The 21260-nt window shown below is 44.1% G+C and overlaps 1 protein-coding gene across 1 annotated transcript; it reads left to right on the top strand.

Annotated features, from left to right (window-relative positions):
• The first annotated feature begins 1029 nt into the window (after window positions 1-1029).
• IL10 (interleukin 10) lies at window positions 1030-5629 on the top strand. The gene is made up of 5 exons (XM_045876134.2): window positions 1030-1334; window positions 2145-2204; window positions 2473-2625; window positions 3687-3752; window positions 4821-5629. The coding sequence occupies exons 1-5, from the start codon at window positions 1170-1172 to the stop codon at window positions 4911-4913; spliced, it is 537 nt and encodes a 178-aa protein (XP_045732090.1). The 5' UTR covers window positions 1030-1169; the 3' UTR covers window positions 4914-5629.
• The last annotated feature ends 15631 nt before the right edge of the window (window positions 5630-21260 follow it).

Raw genomic sequence — 21260 nt, 5'->3', positions numbered from 1 at the left:
GGGGCAGGTAAGAGAAAAGAAAGGGGTCTGCTGTCCAGCCTTCTTGGAATCCTGACATAATTTTCTTGTTATTTCTATTTCCCCCACCTCCCACCTTTCAAGTTTAAGTGTCCAACCATAGAAGCTCACAACTAAAAGAAACCATAAGGACTCTTCAATCCAACCTTATCATTCCACACACTGGGCACAGCATAGAGTAATAGAGTAAGGAGCATGGCCTTGGTGTCAGGTAGGCCTGGGTGCAAAGTCTGACTCTCTCACTTAGTGCCCATGTAACCTTGTGCAGGTTACTTAACATCTCTGTGCCTCAGTTTACTCGCTATAAAATGGAGATGATAAGGGTCACAGTGACTGGCAGATGCCAAGCTATCAGTAGGTGTGGATTACTCTTACTAACTTCCCCCAAGTACTGGGACAGCCGAGGAGGTAATGACATGGATCTGAGAGTTGAAATGAACTCAGGGCTAGAGAAGGAGCCTGGAGTACATCCTATGGCCCTGCTTGTCCTGTGGGAAGCTGGCTTCTGCAAGAGGACATCCTGGAACATAAAATGAAAGAACCAGAGGGATCTTTGAGGATTTTTAGCTCACCCTGGTTCTCACTTGGGGAAACTGAGGCTCTTCCCAATTCAGCAAGGAAAAGCCTTGGGTATGTAACCCAGGTTGGGGAGGGGATCCAATTATTTCTCAACTCCAGAACATTCTGGAACGGTCAATTTGTCCACGTCACTATGACCTAGGAACACGCGAATGGAACCCACAACTGTGGGCCTCTGTGCACAGAACAGCTGTTCACCCCAGGAAATCAACTTTTTTTTTTATTAAGAAAAGCTGGAAAGTTATTTTAAAACAGAGAGAGAGGTAGCTCTTCCTAAAATAGCTGTAATGCAAAAGTTCATTGTTCAACAATCCCTTTCGCTTACAATGCAAAAAATTAACAACTTTAAGAAGTTCAACGAATGCAAAGTTGGAGAGGTCTAGGGAAGGAGGGGCGTTAATCAGAAGAAAACGTTTGCCAGGAAATCTGACTCTGTGGCTTTTTATGAATGGGGTGGCCTCACCGCACCCACAATATAAAAGGGGGACACAGTAGGTGAAGGTCTACACATCAGGGGCTTGCTCTTGCAACACCAAACCACAAGGCAGGCTCTCAGAAGGCAGAGCTTCAGCATGCCCAGCCCAGCGCTGCTGTGTTGCCTGGTCCTCCTGGCCGGGGTAGGAGCCAGCCGACACCAGAGCGCCCTGTCTGAGGACAACTGCACCCACTTCCCAGCCAGCCTGCCCCACATGCTCCGAGAGCTCCGAGCTGCCTTCGGCAGGGTGAAGACTTTTTTTGTGAGTATGCCTTCCTGTCCTTCCTTCCTTGCTGGGACTGCCTCCACCAGGCATTCTGCTAGAGCTCTAAGAATCCTCCCTCTTGTTCACTTCCACCCCTAGCATCCCTTTCCTTCAAACTGAAATTCTTTAAGCGTCCCAGGTCAAGCCAGAGGCTCAGTGAGTTCAGCTAAGCCCAGTGATGCAGCGAAGGTGCAGAAAAAGCCACCTAACAGGTCAATGCACTAGGACTCCTATGCTTAGAAACTTTTTATAAAGATTCCACTGGAGCTCAGTTGGCTGGGGGAAATCACAAAGGGTCTGACTGAAGATGAAGATGTGTTGTTCCCCATCCCTTGTGGCAGGAAAACATAAAGAACCTAGAAACCTGCTGGTTGGGGAAAGCGCCGTGCGGGGAAGAGGCGTGGGGGAAGCCTGCTTTAGGAGATGCTTCCCATCTCCAAACAGCTTTCAAAGCTGCAACTGGATGTCCACAGTGGGGAGAAAGACAAGCAAGGAGCCCCGAAGTGTGGGTGGGCAAGGGTGGACCCTTCGACCCTGATTCAGCTCTGCAGAAAGGAGACCAGGACCGAGTCAAGCATCTGCCATGACTTCAAAACCTGGCAGAATTTTTAAAATAACTTGATCCTGAGGAAAAGGACCTGATTGAACTAAGGGTTCCAGCACTGCCGAATGTTCTGTTTTGAAATTTTCCTTTCCGTTTTGGGGCCAGGCTGCACTGATTAAAAATTAGAAGCTCTATAAATAAGAGGGCATCAGAGAGACATTTCCTCAAAGGTCAGGTTCATTCTCCCTTTGTCCTTCTTGCAGCAAACGAAGGACAAGCTGGACAACATGTTGTTGACTGGGTCCTTGCTGGAGGACTTTAAGGTGAGAGCCTGAGGAGGTGTGTGGGAGGAGAGGGTGCAGCGTGACTCAGAGAAGGGAGGCCTCCGGGAGCAGGGTCTGCTTCCTTTGCTTTGAAAAGGAGAAGTGGAAATATCTTAACTCAACACACAGCCAAAGGGCTGTCCTGGGGGGTGGGGAGAGAGAGGTGGCTGGTTAAGAAAGGTCCCTGGGGACAAAGCTGTCCTCTCAAGCTAGGGCAGCAGCTCTTCCTCCCAGTCACCGTCCCCCCAACCCTGGCTCCTGCCCTTAGGGTTACCTGGGTTGCCAAGCCTTGTCAGAGATGATCCAATTCTACCTGGAGGAGGTGATGCCCCAGGCTGAGAACCACGACCCAAACATCAAGGAACACGTGAACTCCCTGGGGGAAAAGCTGAAGACCCTCAGGCTGAGGCTGCGGCGTTGTGTGAGTGCGGCCGAGTTCTTTCCCTTGTGGCTCTCGGGCTGAGTTCTTTCCCTTGTGGCTCTCGGGCTCAGTTCTTTCCCTTGTGGCTCTCGGGCTCTTCCTGAAACCCCGCTCACACTCAGACGCAGAGACAGACTGGCAGGAGCACTCTCCTAAAGGCACTAGAGTTCCATCTCTTGCTCATTTCTCTCTGAGCAAGGAGTGGGGGAGGCTGCTAGGCATTTACATGTTTGCAAACAGCTTTCCTGTTATTTGTGAGTCATTTGTGGGTTATTAACTACTCCCCTCTCTCTTTATGAAAGGGGTCCAGAGCTTCAGTCTGGGCTCTCTTGTCCCTTTGGACCTTGACCCCAGGCCCAGCCAAACGGGCCAGGAGGCAGAGTCCCTGGGAGAAGAAACTCCACTTACCTCTCATTCTCTACCTTTTGAAAGCAGAGCTCTTAAGTGGGGCCCAACTGACTGACAGGACTTTCCTTGGCATTTTAGAAGAGCCAGGGAGCTACTCGCCCCCAGGCTAGTGTCTCTAAACAATTCCCCAGGAGAAAAAACTTCTCTAACTGAAATGATCCCCTCGCCACTGGTTTCCTCGGGGCATCAGTCAGTTGGTCTCTGTTCGTAGAATGGGACTCTGCAAATGTTTTGGTCTGCATGCCTGAGACTGCATCTCTACTCCTCGGGGACTTAGAAATGGTCCCTGTGGCTGGACCTGAAGAAGACGGACAGGATAGGGAAGCAGGGAAGGACAGAATGGCCGGCTCAGCACTTGTCAGCACTGTGGCGTTCAGAGAGGAAGCTCCAAGCTCTCGCTCCTGGGTTTCCACGCAAGCTTTGCAAACGCCTCAGAGTGGCTCCTAGAGAAGCACTTTTCATTTCCCTGGGCTGTTTTGTCTCTGTCTAGTGGGCAAGGGTGAGGTGGGGCTCAGTTCTCCCGAAGGAGCTACGGGGCTTAGGTATCCAAGATGAGTCTGGCCCCTTCTTCATGCTACTGGCTGGGCCCCCACGTGCTGTGGACACAGGAGCTGGGAGCCCATGGCGTTAACACTTTCTCTTTTCCTCCACAGCATCGCTTTCTGCCCTGTGAGAATAAGAGCAAGGCGGTGGAGCAGGTGAAGAGTGCCTTTAGTAAGGTAAGTGGATGGTGGCAGAAGGGGCTCGGGGACCATGACCTCTACCCACTCCCCAAGTTGGCAGGTGCTAAGCAGGCCCCGTCCTCCTCTTGAAGGGGGTGTGGGAACCCAACAGATGGTGTGACCTCCTCAGCCAGTGAGGAGTTGCTGCCTCGCTTATATTTGTTTTCTGTGAAGTGTCTTTGGGGGTTTCTAAATGACTGTTCCCCGCCTTTGCAGGCCTGTGGGTTGAGCCAGTCAGCCAACCTGTGAACGCAGTGAGCTAGATGCTGGGGAGAGTGACGAAGGAAACAGAAAGTAGCTTCTTGGGAATCTAGACTAAAGCCACACGTGCAGGAAGCCAACACGTGAATGCGCACACACAAACACACCCAGGGGTTCAGCCGGAACTCCCCAGAACTCTGAGCAGGAAGCAGAATTCTCATTAATCTAGAGTTGGTCCATACTCACTTTCTAGCTGCCATTCACACCTGCCAAGTGCCTCCGAATATCAGCTCTCAGATCCAGTGGGGTCTCAGGCTTCCAACTGCCCGTGAACTACTCGACCCCATCTCCCAGAAGCCATGCGGTCTCTGTCCTCTTCGTGGGATGCAGACAGACACTGGGCAGGGTTCCAATGTCAGGAGCCATAAACCCCCTGACAGTAGGCCCGAGGAGCAGGGCAGGGCCTGTTCCATCCATTGGTGGGAGGGCATCCACATAAAAGGGCTCCCTTTGCTCCTCTTACCAACTTGCTTTCAAAGCTGTTCCTCTAACATCTTCTCTCCAAATTCTGAATAAGCATCATGTGAGCACATGACCTTTAAAATTGTTAAGGCATCATTTTGTAGACTGTGCTTTAAAAAAGCGTATGTTCCTCTTGTTACTTGCTAGCCATGCCTTAGATGAATGCATAGCCTTTCCCAAGGCACTGGGCATACCCTCAGCTTCCTAGAGCCTATCCTTCACCTCCTGACTTACGAGAGCAAGTATGGCACCTGAGCCTCAGAGTCATACCCATCCAAGCCAGGGACCCATTTACTCACTTAGATGGGGCTTTCACTAAACATTTCTTATCTCCCTACACAGCTCCAAGAGAGAGGTGTCTACAAAGCCATGAGTGAGTTTGACATCTTCATCAACTACATAGAAACCTACATGACAATGAAGATGAAAATATGAAACAGGCTGGGGAACAAAACATCCAGGATGGCAACTCTTCTCAACTCTAGGACATAAATTGGAGATCTGCAAAATCCCATCCAGGGATGGAGGAGAGCTGAACAACTCCGTGGAGAACCCTGCTGTACCTCTCTCTTAGAATATTTATTACCTCTGATACCTCAACTCCTATTTGTATTTATTTACTGAGCTTCTCTGTGAACTATTTAGAAAGAAGCCCAATATTATAATCTTTTTCAATATTTATTTTTTTCACCTGTGTGTAAGCTGTTTTCATAGGGTGATACCCTGTGGTATTTGAGTATTTTAAGATAAATTGTAAGTTATATAAGGAAAAAAATGTTTCTTGGCAGGGAGTACTGAAGCTTCCATTCCAAGCCTGACCATACTGGATAGCTGTTGAGCTATTTCCCTGACCTCCCTATAATTTCTCTTGTCCCTGGGCCTGGTGCTCCTAGAGTGTTAAAAAGACTCTTAACCCTCTTAGGAAGAGAAACTAGGGAGCTCCTTTGATACTTTGTATTCCAGTGGCTCAGAGGAATTCCCTTGACCTCATTCCCCAACCACTTCATTCTTGAAAGCTGTGGCCTGCTTGTTATTTATAACAACCAAAAGTTGGTTCTAATAGAACTTAGTTTTAACTAGAAGCAATTCAATTCCTCTGGGAATGTTACATTGTTTGTCTGTTTTCATAGCAGATTTTAATTTTTAATAAATAAATGAATCATTAAAATCATGTTATGGTGTCAGTTGACTTTCTGTTTGACTAAAATTATTCCCTCAGGGACACCTGGGTGGCTCAGTCAGTTAAGCGTCTGCCTTCAGCTCAGGTCATGTCCCCAGGGTCTGGGGCTTGAGTCCCACATCGGGCTCTTTGCTCAGCATGGAGACTGCTTCTTCCACTGCCTCTCCCCCCACTCATGCTCTCTCTATCTCAATCTCTCTCTCTCTGACAAATAAATAAATAAAATCTTTAATAAAATAAAATAATAAAATAAAATAAAATAAGATAAAATAAAATGATTCCCTCAACATTTCCAAGATAGACGAGAATAGATAAATGAATTCTGCATTCCAGAGAAAGCAAGTCAGCTACCCTTTCCCAAAGAGGAGGTAAGTTCCAAATCTGATCAGAGGAAAAAACTATTTCCCTTCAAAATCCAATAGCAAAAACTACCATTGTCTTCCCATAAACTCAGTCCTTTAAGAAATTATCCTTAAACTCTTAAAGATCATGCTGATTTTCAAGACTAAGGACGACATTCTATAGATACCAAAATTAGAAAGATAGGCAGATGACTTTTTCAGTGTTTTTTGTCTTTGTTTTCTAGGGGTTTTGTTTTGTTTTGGGTTTTTTGTTTGTTTGCTTACTTGCTTTGTTCTGTTCTGCTTGGTTTTGCTTCTTCAAGCCCCAAAGGTCTGGGTGAATACTAATCTACTTGGGTTGTTGTGAAAATTCAGACAAAGAGGTAACATGGCTGCTGGCACTGAGAGATGGTCCCTATACACGTTTGGTTGTTATTGGTATGCACAACCTACGAAGTCCTCCTTGAGTTAAGATCAGAGGCCCACCCAACAGAGTAGAATATAAGCAGATCAGCCCACTTGATAGAATACCCAAGGATTCAAGGCACTGCCGTCCCTTCTGTTCCCTCCTTCAACCACCAGACTAATGTGAGATTGGCTTCTGACTGCGGTCTGTTGGGAGGGGCACGGTGGCTGGGGAAGCCCTATTCAAAGCCCCGTGACTTGAAGAAGAGAGAGGGAAACAATGGTCTGAGTAAACACTGATCACCCTCACAGTCTGCCCAGGCAGCCCTGGTCCGGGGGAGGATGGGGGCTAACTGGCTGTGGGCAGTTTTTCTGTAAGACCTGACTCACTTCAGTTAAAGTAACCATAGGAAGGAAGTGGGAAGCATCAAAGCTGAAATTCTGAGATGAAAGGTTAAGGTTAAGAATGAAGGCTAGCAGAAAACCAAGAGAGAGGAGTGAGGCTCTACGCCAAGGCCGTCTGTCTATACTGAACTGGAGAAGCCGTGAGGTTTAGGCAGCTAGGGCTCTCTGCTAGGCAGTGCGCACTAACTTAAGGTTGAGGTTGGCACCTCATGTGAGGGAAGTGGGCATCTGAAACCAAGACACAGCAACTCACCTAGAGAAGCCACACAGCTGATGAGATGTTGACAACAGTCACAATTCATCGAGCACTTATTTTGAGCCAGTTGGTGCTAGTTATGTATGTATCGGGCATGCATGTGGGATTATTATTGCAATCTTCTGTAAGAGGAAACAGATGCTCGGACATGTTGGCATGGCCTGGCTATATGGGTTATATAGAGACTGGAGAACTGAGAAAAGTATAAAATGCCTCTCCCTTTGTATTAATTATCTATTGATGTCTCCAAAATTTAGCAGCTTAAAGCAAAACACATTTTTTTTTATCTTTTTGTGTAGGCCGGGAATCTGAGAGTAGCAAGTAGGGGTCCTGGTTCAGGGTCTCTGAGGAGGTTGCAGGCAAAATGACAGCCAGGGCTGCAGTTATCTGAAGCTTGGCTGGGGTTGGACAAATCACATCCAAGATGGCACACTAACATGGCCATTGGCAGGTGGCCTTGGTTCCTTGCTACATGGGCCTTTCTGTAGGGCTTCTTGAACGTCTTCACCACACAGTGGCTGTCTTCCCCAGAGCCAATGATCTGAGAGAGAGCAAGGAGGAAGTCACGGTGTCTTTTCAACCTAATCTCAGAAATCTCACACCACACTCCTGGCACATTCTATTTGTTAGAAGTGAGTTGGCAAGTATAGCCCATATTGAAAGGGAAACAAATTAGATTCCACCTTTTGAAAGGAGGTATCTCAAAGAATTTGTGGACATGTTTTTAAACTACTACACCCTTCTAAGAATTTAGAAAAAATAGCTCTGTGCTGGAATGGCACATCAGGCTCCTGGGTTGGTGGGGATAAGGAGATGAGTTGGGTAAGTATCAGGGTGCATGGAGAGGCCATCATCATGGACACTACCCTCCTCCAGTTCTCTCCCCTATGGACTCATTCTAATATATTTACCTCTATGAGCCTCAGTTTCACATCTGGAAAACTAGCAAAAACTTCTTTCCCAGGTGTTATCTACTGAATGTTTGTGTTTCCTCAAAATGCATATGTTGAAGTCCTAACCCTCACTGTGATGATATTTGGAGATGGGGCCTTTGGGAGGTAATTTGGGTTGGATGACGTCATGAGGGTGGGGCCATCATGATAGGATTAGTGCCTTTATAAGAAGAGACACCAAAGAGCTCTTGCGCTCTCTCTCTCTCTTTCCACATGTGCATAATAAAAAGATCTTATTGAGCACACACAGAAAGATGGCAGTTGCTACAAGCCAAGAGAAGAGGCCTCAGACTGAAACCTACCATGTTGGCACCTTGATCTTGGACTTCCAGCCTCCAGAACTATGAGAAATAAATTTCTTTTGTTTAAGCCATGCAATTTATGGTATTTTGTTATGGCAGCCTGAGCTGACTAATAGACCAGACATGATATAAGGGTCAAATATAATGTCAGGTGTGAAGGTACATATGTGTTTTGGGTTGGAAATATAGAAATGAGGTTTAGATAGGGATTGATTGACTGATTGATTGATTTTTGGCAACAAGCCTTTATTCTGTAAGAAGATCAACCACCTCATCTCCCATGTTCCTCTTCTCCTCACACCAGAATTTAGATAGCAATGAAGAATGAGAATCTCTGTTTGTGGTCCCAGCTGCTGAGGTGAGGAGGGTGGGACCAGTGAGAGAAGCTCCCAAAATCTGTGATGATAATGTGGTTACCCTACCTAGCCACTGACAGAAATCAGATCAAAAGTTTCAGGAAGGCACCATCTGGAAGGAAGGGGATGATATCAAAGATGTAAAGAAAGAGGAAAGAGAATTGGCTTGAGAGCAGAAGCTACCCACTCTATAGCATGTTGACCCCTCAAAACACTTACAGGAGTGGATTTAATTGTGGAACATGAGGACTAGCTTTACGCCTGGGGTGATTTAGGGAGAAGCAGGCATTAACACTCCAAGGAAATAGGAGCTGGATCATGAGAACAAAGGCTCAGAATTTAAAATGGCAGAACAATCTTTGAACTTCCATAAGTTGCAGAACTGGCTACAAAATGTACCAGTCAACTTCACCTTGGAGTGGTTAGTGGGTCCAGGTGATATGTGTGTTCCATTATTTAATCCTCCTTTTACACACTAACTCACTTGGTGACTTTGGAAATTTTACTTACCCTGTCTGGGCCTTGTTTTCTTCAATGATAAAACAAAGAGATAAGTCTAGATACATGGTTTCCAACTGGGACCACTAGATGCATGCACATTCCCAAAAGCACTCACCGTGGAGAGACTGTCTTTGAACAATTTCCAAAACTTGAAAAAGCCTAACGAAATTGTACATTTGACATCCCCACCTCCCCTAAGTCTGTGCAGGCTCACTAAAAAGCACTTCTATGTCCTCTGCTGGAGTAATAGCCACTTTGTATGGAAAGACTGGTCGCCTCCTGATGGCCAGAAGCTCTGTTTGCTAGTCATTTATGATATTTTTGACTAATGAAAACAGAAAATGGAATTATTTCTTGAATTTTTTTTAACCAGCTGAAATATTTTAAAACAGAGAGTCTCTGGGGAAAATCAATAGCAGCAGTCCTTTGTGGTCAAAAGCTTCAAAACCACTAAATGAGATGACCTTGAAGTGTCCGTTGAGCCCATACTTCCTAATTCCAGCATCTGATTCCTCCAGTCAGCCAGGCCTATTCCCATTTGAGCCCTCTTCTGGGACATATTCCTGTCCACAGAGTCTGCACTGGGAATTTTCCAGATGGATTCCCAGTCGTTGGGAATATCAACAGCCCCCATCTCCCAGCAGGGTTGAGCATCCACAGAGCCCTGAGCTTCCAGAAGCCTCCTTGACCCTCTGTCTGGAGAGGATATGGAGGAGATAAAAAACCTAAGGAAAAGTAACCCAGCTTGTTTCTTACTCCACAGCCCAGAGATGATGTGCACAGCTACTGGAGTCTGCCAAACTTTGGCTCCAAGCTTCATGACCTTGAAACAACACCTACCTCAGTACCCTCTGTAACATGGAGAGAATAATTGTTCCTTCAAGGCGTTGTTGTCATAAGAAATAAAGGTGTGGATACATGTAAAGCACAGAGGAGATGCTTAGTAAAAGTGGCTCTTCCCTTAGACATTTGGAAAATGCTCACATGAGACCAGATGGTAAGATCAGTGCTAACACCATAAAAAATAGCTGGACACCCTTTGTGTGTCCATCACTAAACCTGGACCTTTCCTTATACTATTTTCTGCTCTCAACCCACCATTTCTGGATGGAAAGAGAAAATGGACCATCCCTACATTTGGGAAGGACAGAAAGGAAATGACATTTTTTTGAGTGCCTGAAGAAATACTTGGCTTGATGAAGTAAATATATATATTTATGAATTATATAATTCATATATATATGAATTTTAGCCACTAAAGGTGCATTAGTTCACTGAACAGAAGCTTAACAGAGGTGCCTAACTGTCATCCCAAGCAATAATAGTTACACATACCATTAAATAAGTATTAGGTTAACTATGTAGGAAGTTTTTATTGATTACAACACTGGGCTTTGTTCATATATGCTCATTACCTATCATTGTTACTTACCTGTTAGCAACCCAGAAAATGAGTCTACCACACTGCTTCTTCCCTTACCATTATTAAAAAATAATAAAATAAAACATTTTTTTCCCAAAGTCAAGAAGTCATTGTATAACGGAGCCCATACTTTGTCCAATATGCAACCCAGAATCTCATGCTTATTTGAAGAAGTCTTTCTGGATTATTTAGAAGAAGCAGATGTTATTTCCCCAGCTGAACCCTATCATACTTCTACCAGAGCCAAATTAGTAACTACGACTAGTATGCAGCATAAATAACTAATCATGTCTCCTCTCAGAATAATCTCTACATTCATATCTAACAAGGATGGGACTCAAATCAAAACAGAGGCAAATTGCCTTCTCCCTGGCCTCTGCCCCAAATCGGAGTTTTTATGAGATGCACGTTTATTCACTCAGAACCTATTATGCTCTAGGTACTATGTTGGATGCTGGAGAGAAAACAGTGAATAAAGCAGACATAGCACCTGCCTTCATAGATTTAACAGCTAAATCCATAGAGGCAAAAAAGACATTACAAAGTTAACTACACAATATTATTATAATTGTGAAACTACTAAATGAGAAGTGAGAGGTTTTAATGGAGCAACTAACCTAGACTCTGGAGTAGGGATGGGGGGCCTTCCACAAGAAGGTGACATTCAGCTGGGCATGAAGAATGAGTGGGAGTTGGCCAAATGAAGAGGGAGATGATGAGAACCTTAGGCAGAAAGAGCCACATATTTAAAGACCTCTTAGAATGGCAAAGCATGAGGGGAGGGAATGTCTCTGAAGCAAGGGTAGATTTGTACTGATGCTCAACATAGCTGGACCCTGGGCCCTATTCAGGACCCTCTGGCTTCTCCATCTCCTCTTGTATCCTGAGTATCTGAAATAGGAAGGGACTTAAGCTGTTTAAGGAACTAAAAGATGACACATGACAAGTGAGGCATATTATACATGAGGGAGAGAAGTTTAACATGAACTGGAAAAAATGGGCAGAGGTAAAATGTTTAGACTTTAAGGGCAAAGAGAAGTAATTGAAGGTTATTAAGAGGAGAATCTACATCTTCTGAATGAGACCTTACAGGGTAATTTGCTTCCAATTCAGGTAAGAGGAAATTGTAGTATGGACTAAGGTGGTAATAAATAGGATTTGAGAGAAGTGCAAGTTTTCAAATATTCAGCAACTACTTAGATGAGTGTGGTGACAGCAGGTGATGGCCAAAAAGCCCTCTGATCCGGCCTGAACTGGGTAGAGAAGAAGGTTTGGAAGGGAAGGTGATACATTCTACATTGGCCCTACTGAGCTGGAGGTGCTTCTGAGACTTGGAGTGAGTTTTTCTATAATGGTCAGCTGGACTTAAGAGATGTAGTCTGAAGATAAATACGTGGGTGTCATTGCTATAGCGATGGTGAGTGAAATCGTGGGAGTGGAGAAAATCACCAAGGGTAAGAGTGTTGAATGAGAAAAGAGCCCAGAACCAAGCCCTGGAGAACCCAGATATTTATAAGTCAGAGCAAGGGAACCTGACAAATGAAATTGCAAAGAATGGCCTGAGTGGTAGGAAGAAATACCAGGAGAGAGTGGCGTCCCTAAGAACAAGGAAAGCCATCATTTCAGGAAAGAGGGAATGGTCAACTAAATCAAACACTATTGGGAGGTCAAGTAAGATCAAGACAAAAGAGCTTCTACGGGATGTAACAAGTGGGGGCACTGGTGACTTTATCAAGAAGAGTGCAGGGTGGGGGAAAGAAGAGTGCAGGGGAGTTGTAGGGGATGGGAGATTGGTGAGATTGCACAGTAAATGGGAAGTGAAAAAGTGGAGGACAAGTGGAGATGACAGGACATTGGGCCAACAGAGGAGAAAAAGAAGTTGAGATAGATGAATGAGATAGAACTGATGAAGACAGTTCCTCAGAAGGCAAGGGGGGTAGGATGCAGATAGAGGAAAGGATGACCTTTGAGATGAGGAGGAACACCTTCATTGAATAATAACAGGAAGGAAGTAGAGACAGTGGGTACCAAAGCAAGTTGGTTTGAAGATTTGTTGGCAGGAAGTTGAGGTCGTTTCATCAGATGGTTTCTATTTTCTCTGAAAAGAGTGAATAAGAAAGAGAATGCAAGAAGGTTTGAGGAGAGAAAGAAAGATTTGAAGTGATACTTGCAGATATGTGGAAAGCAAATGACTCTAAAGAAACATGGCAGACTTCCAGGCAGTGTTGAGCCCAGCTGAGGTAGGTAATCATTAATTGAAGTCTGCCAGATTGTACCCTTTTCCTCAGGATTCTCCTGACGGCCTGGAATAAACACAGCAGAATTGTTTTTGCCCCATGAATATAACAAAAGGACAGGGAGGAGAGGAAGTTGAGAGTATAAATAAGAGCTTGACTGGAAAGAAGGACCCAGGACTCAACGTTGAATAATGAAGGAAGTGCAGATAAGAGAGAGCTGATGAAAAGGGACAGTATTGGTAAGCCAATGGACTGGAGGTTCTGATGTAGTCGAGGAACAGTTGTGGTGGTAAGATCTGAATCACCAAGGAGAGGAGGTGGTGACCAGAGAGGGAAAAGACTGAATGAAGATATTTTGGAGGTGAGCAGTTTTGAGGGACGATGAATTCCAAGCTATAACCACTGGAGCAGATGGCTGAGTAAAGGCAGAGGGAAAAGTCATCAGCAATGTGGAGGTCATGGAATTGAAAAGCCACATTTTGAAGAAGTCATCCACAAGGGCAATGAAGTCCATCAGGCTTGTGGCAGTAGAAGGAAGACCAGTGGAAGGCAGGGTAAAAAACAGTATGGGGTAGGTGCTCAAATAATTTGTGAATGAAAAGGAGAGGTAGATGTTTGAGCATCCTGGAGCTTCTGGTGTATTCTAATTCCCAAATATGTGGAGTTCTCAAAGTTTCATACACTTGACAAATTATCATTTTAAATTTCCTAAATCTTAGAGGAGTGCAGATCTAGATTTCTTGGAAGGTTCCCTAACATAGACTGCTTGGAATTTCATAATAAATAGAAGGACTTATATAGTTGTAAATATATCTTAAAAGATTGAAGTCATTTTTACGTCAGGAAAATAACAAATGTCTAAGCATTAACCACACATAACCCTAGAGTCACTCAATTCAAGAAGTTTATAATTTTTGCCAATATGAATCATCATAAAATGACACATCCAACTGGTAACCTCCAACAAATTTCCAAACAGATCTTTCCTATGATATGCAGGTTCTTTATCTCCTGAGTCTCTTCTATTCCACATACAGCCATTCCCACCTATCCACTGTTGTGCTTTCCCCAGTTTCAGTTACAAATGGTCAACCATGGAACTGGAGCAGATGATCCTCCTCTAACATATTGCAGCCGAGTGCACATCGCAAGGCCCATGTCATTCCCCTCACTTCATCTCATCACGTCGGCATTTCATCATCCCACATCATCACAAGAAGAACGGTACAACAAGATATTTTGAGAGAGACCACATTCATATAACTTTTATCACAGTATGGTGTTATCATTGTTCTACTTTATTATTAGTTATTGTTGTTCATCTTTTACTGTGCCTAATTTATAAATTACATTTCTTGGGGTGCCTGCGTGGCTCAGTTGGTTAAGGGTCCAACTCTCGATTTCAGTTCAGGTCATGGTCTCTGGGTCCTGGGATCGAGCCCCACATCAGGCTCCACACTCAGCAGGGAGTCTGCCTAAGGATTCTCTACCTCTCTCTGCCACTCCCCCTGCTCATGCTCTCTCTCTCTCTCAAATAAATAAACAAATCTTTTTAAAAAATACTCTTTTTCAAAGGTATGTATATATATATATGAAAAAACAGTATACATAGGGCTCGGGACTACCCACAGTTTCAGGCACTCACTGGGAGTCTTGGAATGTAACCCCCATAGATAAAAGGGGACTACTGCATTACTGTTATCCTCAATCTCTTTCTTATAAAGTGGGAAGATAGAAAATCACCATCAAGAAAGTGTTACCCCAAGTATAATAGACATCTGTTGGTGACACTAGAGGTCCCCAGGGAAACAGCAGTGCCACCTGACCTTTTCCTATGATAGCTGCCTCAATAATTATAATGAGTAATTCTCTTACCCTCCTTTCTGCTGAGACATCCAAGCATCAAGTTTTCTGAGTTGTAGTCTAGGGAGGAGGATGGGGGCAGAAAATCATCTAAATCAGTGCCACTCAGTGTGGCCTAAAAACCAGTGCTGATCCATGAACTGTTCGTTCCCAGTCTGTGGCTATAAAGCTTTTTAAACTTCATTTCTGTGCTGGTTTTTTTTTTCATTTTATTTTCCTAGCAATTATTATATTTTATGAAAATGTTCATCCACCATGGATTGGAATTTTTTCTTTTTAATCTGGTTCTTCACCAAAAATAGTTTGAGAAACACAGGTTTAAATCACACACCCAGGCTTTATTCTCAGATTCATGGAAACTCGAAGCTGGAAGAAAGAGGTAGTGAGATACCACTGGTAGAAACACATAGCCTTAGACTTACCTGATTTCAAATCCCCACTCTACCAGTCACCGTTGACCTTGGGTAAGTTACTTAGTTTCAATTCCTCATATGAAGGTAGAGATAATAGTCCTGGAGTTGCAGATTTGAGATGAAGATTACAGGAGATACCATGCTGCTACTAGCCTAGCACAAAACCAGGCCCATAATGAGGACTGTGAGTTGTGTTAAAGATCATTTGACTGAACCCACAACCTACTGTTCCAGTGAGACTCTCAGGCCCCACCGATGAACCAACCACAGGTACCCTAGCCCAGGCAACACGTCCTGACAAGGACCCCAGCTCAGGCAAGGCAGGTGGGATGGACCAGTTCATCTCTCCCCTGTCTCCATCATACACCTAAAGAATTTAGGATCCTCCCCAGGAAGGAAATGTTGCAGCCACTCTTGGCTGCCATTCTCCTTTTCTCTCATGAGAAAGAACACTGATTTTCTTCAGAAATCCCACATCCATGCCCCTCATGGGAGCTGGGCCCCTCCCAAGGTAATTCTGTTTCCCCTCTCCAGCAAGTGACTTAGGAATGAGTTCGTGATGTAACCTGGCCAATGAGATTGAGGAGAGGTTGGCTGAAGGGCTACCCGGAAATACTCTTCTTATTCTTTTTTTTTTTTTTTAATGTTCTTGTTTTGTTTTGTTTTTTAAAGATTTTATTTATTTATTTATTTGACAGAATGAGAGAGAGGGAGCACAAGAAGGCGGAGCAGCAAGCTGAGGGAGAGGGAGAAGCAGGCTCGATCCCAGGACCCTGGGATCATGACCTGAGCTGAAGGCAGACACTTAACTGACTGAGCCACCCAGGTGCCGCTCTTCTTATTCTTAAAAGCAAGGAAACTGGGCTTTTTTTCTGCCTCTGGATGTTCTCCACATTTGAAGCCTGGCATTACTGAAGCCTTCTTGAGACTCTGAGGGGACTCAGCCTGAGAGGATAAATCAACAAATGGAAAATAACGAGCAAAATAATAGAAAGAAGAAAGTCCTTGATAACTTTGTCAAACCCATGAGTTAACCGATCCTAGATGAGAATTATTTTAGAATTTCCAATATATAAGATAATAATTTTCATTTTGACTAAGTCACTGTTCATTGGGTTTCAGGTTACTTGCAGCCAAAAGTATGTACCAAAAATATGCCTGAGCCCTCGCGCCATCAACAGTCAAACAACTTCAATCCTGGGGCTTCCCCTACTCCCGTCGTCCTCTTGAGTGACTGAGTCATCTCTGACTCATCCACTGAGCCCCAAATATTTGAGGGAGCTCAAGATAGTCAAGGAGTTCATATCCCTTCACCACAGGACATGACTCCGGAGTTTCGGCCAATTCTCAGGCCGGCCGCCATGCCGTCTTCCTCACTGGTTTCATCTAAGGAAACCAGAGTTCTGTAGAGCTGTGTGCACACTGGGGCGCTGAGAGAAATGTGTGAGGAACACTTGCTTATGCATCCGGTCCACATCTGCCTTCCTCACCGGGCTCTACCTTCTCACCCCCTTCTCCTGAGGTGGACTTTTCCTTTGCATCTTCTACTTCCCTTTTCAAATGCCTCCTCTCCTATGAAGCCTTCCACCACCATGGGAGACCAGACCGTTATCTCCACTCAGTGCCCAAACCACTGGGCCACACATTTAGACAATAGATGATATTCTGGAAGGTTCTACCCTCTAATCAATGTCAATGAGCTTGACATTGTCCCTCAGACCTGACTGCACCTCTGAGTGCAGGGAGGAGTCTTGCCGGCTGATAGCATGACAATGTCAAGTACAGAGAAGGTTTTATATAAATGCTTGAGTTCAATGTCAAAGAGGACTTTCCGTACAGTTATAAAATCACAGATGTTTTGAGTTCAACACTCAAAGGCTCTATTATCCCCCTCCCATCCACAATCATTTAATAGATGGACAAGAACAGTAATGCTTACACTTCAATATTGACAGTGAAACAGAACTCATTACACAGTGTGCCCCTCATTTCATTTCTGGATAGCTCTCATGATTGGAAAGTTCTTCCGATTTTCTTATCAGGCCCAAATTTGCTTTGCTTTAACTTGCCTTCAATTATTTTAGTTACACTTTCTGGGATAGAAAAAATATATTCCATTTTCATATAGATAGCCCTTCAAATAGTGAAGGCAGTTATTATATCTATTCTAAGTCGTAATTTCTTTAAGCCAGCTACCGTCAGCTACTTAAGTTATCATTTAAAATGTATGGTTTCCAGGGATGCCTGGGTGGCTCAGTCGGTTAAGTGTCTGCCTTCAGCTCAGGTCATGATCCCGGGGTCCAGGGATCGAGCCCTGCATCGGGCTCCCTGCTCAGCAGGGAGCCTGCTTCTCCCTCTGACTGCCACTCCCCTGCTTGTGCGCTCTCTCTCTTCTCTCTCTGACAAATAAATAAATAAAATCTTTTAAAAAATAAAATAAAATATATGGTTTCCAGAATCTTTTCCATTCCTGCATTTTTTTCCCTATATGCGCTCATTAAGAGAGTCATTTCTCTCTTAAATTCCACTTATTAACCCAATATCGATTGAGTTCCTACTGTGTGCCAAGTGTACAGCAGAGAATGAGATGTAGAGCTTGCAGCCCCAGAAAGGAAGACAATTAAACCAACGACTGTGAGGAACAAAGGATGCCTGGTCACTGCATTGCACAATGTCAGGAGCACTATTCACACTCTATATGCTACAAAGGTCACCCCTTGGAGTTGTGCAACATGGTAAACTGGTAACTGATGGGAGCAAGCACACTGGGTCAGGAGAGGCCTCCCTAGAAGAAAAGAACATTTAAACTGAGATCTAAAATATGAATATCCATAAAGTAGGCAAAGAGAGAAAGGAACAGTGTGCTGGGCTGAGGGAACAGCAGGCATAAAGCTGTGGAGGAGAAGGGGGAAGGTATGAGAGTAAGAAGAGGGAATAGACAGAATGTGGCGTGAGAAGCAAGCAGAGGTCAAGCCACCCAGTTTCTATCAGGCCATATTAGGAGGTTGACTCATATCCTAAAGAGGGTGGGAATCCATCAAAGGGTTTCTTCTTTTTTTTTTTTATTAACATACAATGTATTATTTGTTTCAGGGGTACAGGTCTGTTAGTCATCAGTCTTACACAACACACAGAGCTCACAACAACTTATACCCTCCCCACTGTCCATCACCCAGCCACCCCATCCCCCCCCCCCATCAAAGGGTTTTAAGCAGGGAAATAACATGATTGTATTTGCATCCTGGCTGCTGTGTGGAAAGTGGATTAGCAGAGGCTACAACCAGAGACTGGAAGACCAATTCAGAACCTGTTACAGTCATCTAGGCAAATAAAATAAAATGAAATAAAATAAAATAAAATGAAAATCAGAGAGTGGCTAGCACAAGGGTAAGAGCAGTGGAAATAAAAAGAAAATTATATAGACATATTTGTGCAGTAGTTCACATGTACTGTCAATTAGATGTGATGGCTGCCTGGACATGGAGAGTGAAGCAAGGGACAAATCAAGGATATTAGACAAGTGGGTAGATGGTGGTGCTATGAACAGAGACTGGACCCTGGACGAGACCCGGATTTTAGCAAAGGAGGAAAATGAAGAGCCCAACATTGGACGTCTTCAGTCGAGGTACTTGGAGCTATCTAAGTGGAGATGTCTAATTAGATTTTAGGAGATGTCTCCACCAGATTCTGGAGTCATCAGTATATAAATGGTAACTAAAGTCATGAGAAAGGATGCCAACTCATTCAGAAAAAAAATATGGAGGAGAAAAGAAGGTTTAAAGCACAGAGGAATACAGTCATTTAATGGGTGAGTTGAGGAAGAGGTCTCCGCAATGGAGAGCAAGGAGCAGCTGTCAGAAAAATAAAAGGGAAAACAGAGTGTGGTGCACGGAAGCCAAGGGGAGCTAGGGGGAGCCAGGTACTGCTGAGAGTCCACTAGATGTGCCTCCCTGGGCAGGTTAGTACTACTCATGCGCCTCGCCCAACATCATTCATCATGATGCAGCCTCACCATCATCATGCAGATGCTTTAGCAGTAACCATACCACACCATACTGGGTGCTACTGGATGAATTGTGTCTCCCAAAAAGATATGTTCAAGTCCTAACCCTCTAGTATCTGTGAATGGGATCCTATTTGGAAACAGAGTCTTTGCAAATGTAGTCAGGTTAAGGTAAGGTTCTACTGGAGTAGGGTAGGCCCTAATCCAGTGACAGGTGTCCTTCTAACAAAAGGGAAATTTGGAAGCAAGGACATAGACATGCAGGGAAGATGGCCATGTGAAGACAGAGGCAGAATTATAGCTACACTGCCACAAAGCAACAAACACTAAAGATGGCTGACAACCACCAGAAACTCAACGAAGCAAGACAGATGCTTCCCTTAAAGCCTTCGGAATGAGCATGGTACTATTAACACCTCGATTTTGGATTTGTAGCCTCTGAACCATGAGAGAATACATTTCCACTGTTTTAAGCCCCCCAGTTTGGGGTGGTTTTTTACAGCAGTTCTGGGAAACTAATACCCTGGGCTCAGCTAAAATTCTGAGTCCTTTTGATTTTAATAATTATCAAGTTACTTGTACATTGAAGTTTTTGAAATTAAATGTATGACTCATGCTTAGATCTCTAATTACTCTTAGATATTTGTGGCAATTAATCTAGCTTTCAATAAACTTGGCTTCTATATCTTTGTCCAGGATGATAGAACATTAAATATGGTGGGTCAAGGCCATAGCACCGTAGATATCAATCAAGGTCCTCCTCTTAGCTAGAAATAATAGACAATTATATCTTATCCACAGATCGATCACATGAGACTTTATCAGATGCCTCGATGAAATCCAGACACACCAAGTCTACCAGATGTCTGAATCTACCAGTGCAGTGACCACACAAAACAAGTAGTTTGTTTAGATTAGAATGACTTCCCCACTCAAGGCATGCACTGTTCAAAAACTTCAGTTAATTGTGCTGAGTGAACTTGAATTTCTCTACCGCAGGCAATCTGACTGACTATGCTACTTGTTCGGTTCCTACCTCTGCCTTCAGATTCAAGGCGCTTTGTCTCCCAGGCATGACGCTGAGAGTCCTCTAAAATCTGACTCTGCACCCCCATTGACAGACTCTTCCTAACTCATGTGTCTTCTTAAACTCAATCCCGACAAGTGGCTTCCAGAGCTTTGAAGGTGGGACCCGAACAGTGAATCTTTACTGGATCCTAGCAACTATCGCTTTCTTTTCTACTTGCTCACACATCATAGGTTTCATAATCTGCCATTATTTCCACTCCTAAAGTACAGAGGAGTAGTGGAGAGCCTTTCACAGAGAAACTGAGAGTGAGAAAAAAACTGAGAAAAGAAAGATGCACACATTGCAGGGTCAGCATGCGTCACAGACGCTGAAGTTTGGTAAGTAGAAGATAGGACAAATGCAACTCCATGTTTATTGCCAGAAACCAAAGCTTTGGGTGAAATCTTGAATGCCTAGAAAGGAGGAAGGGTGGGGAAGTTCCTGACCTACATCTCCCTTGGACTTTGGTGACCCCATGACTGGAATATATTTATTTGATGGCTGATTTTGCTGTACTAGGTTCCTTCTTTCCTCCCATTCTCCTTTTGTTTCATAACACATGATAAGACTCTCCTCCCTCCCCTCTTTTTTCCATGGAAAAATACTAAGAATGAATAAAGTCATATTAATATTATGAAGCATATAATAATCCATCATTCTAGAATCACATCTTTATTCCTGTATTCTGAATCAAATGGCCTTGCGATCTTATCCACAATCTTTTGTTAAAGAGTTGGCATCTTCTCTTGAGCCAGAAAGGAAAATAACCAGTCTTTTTTTTTTTTTTTTAAGAGAGGGAGAGGGGGTGGAGAGGTGGGAGGGGCAGAGGCAGAGAGAGAATCTTAAGCAGGTTCCACACCCAGCGTGGAGTTCAATGTGGACTCAATCTCAAGACCCTGAGATCATGACCCAAAATCATGAGTTGGACACTTAACTGACTGAGCCACCCAGGCACCCCCAGTCTTTTTTTTTTTTTTTAGATTTCCCCAAATCTACTTAGGATGTGGAATTAATTAGAATTATTAGAACTAAACAGCTTTACCATTGGGTATGTTAGTTAAGATAACACTAGCTG

The sequence above is a fragment of the Mirounga angustirostris genome, unplaced genomic scaffold, assembly GCF_029215605.1.
Source record: "Mirounga angustirostris isolate CCGP_5_RB_7025 unplaced genomic scaffold, mMirAng1.0.hap1 SCAF_6, whole genome shotgun sequence".
Taxonomy (NCBI): Eukaryota; Metazoa; Chordata; class Mammalia; order Carnivora; family Phocidae; genus Mirounga; species Mirounga angustirostris.
This window is presented reverse-complemented; position numbering and strand designations above follow the sequence as displayed.

Excerpts from the sequence above, each read along its gene's own strand:
- IL10 (XM_045876134.2), top strand. The coding sequence starts at position 1,170 with ATGCCCAGCCCAGCGCTGCTGTGTTGCCTGGTCCTCCTGGCCGGGGTA. Across the intron at positions 2,205-2,472 it reads CCTTGCTGGAGGACTTTAAG|GGTTACCTGGGTTGCCAAGC; the intron begins GTGAGAGCCTGA and ends TCCTGCCCTTAG. Across the intron at positions 3,753-4,820 it reads TGAAGAGTGCCTTTAGTAAG|CTCCAAGAGAGAGGTGTCTA; the intron begins GTAAGTGGATGG and ends CTCCCTACACAG.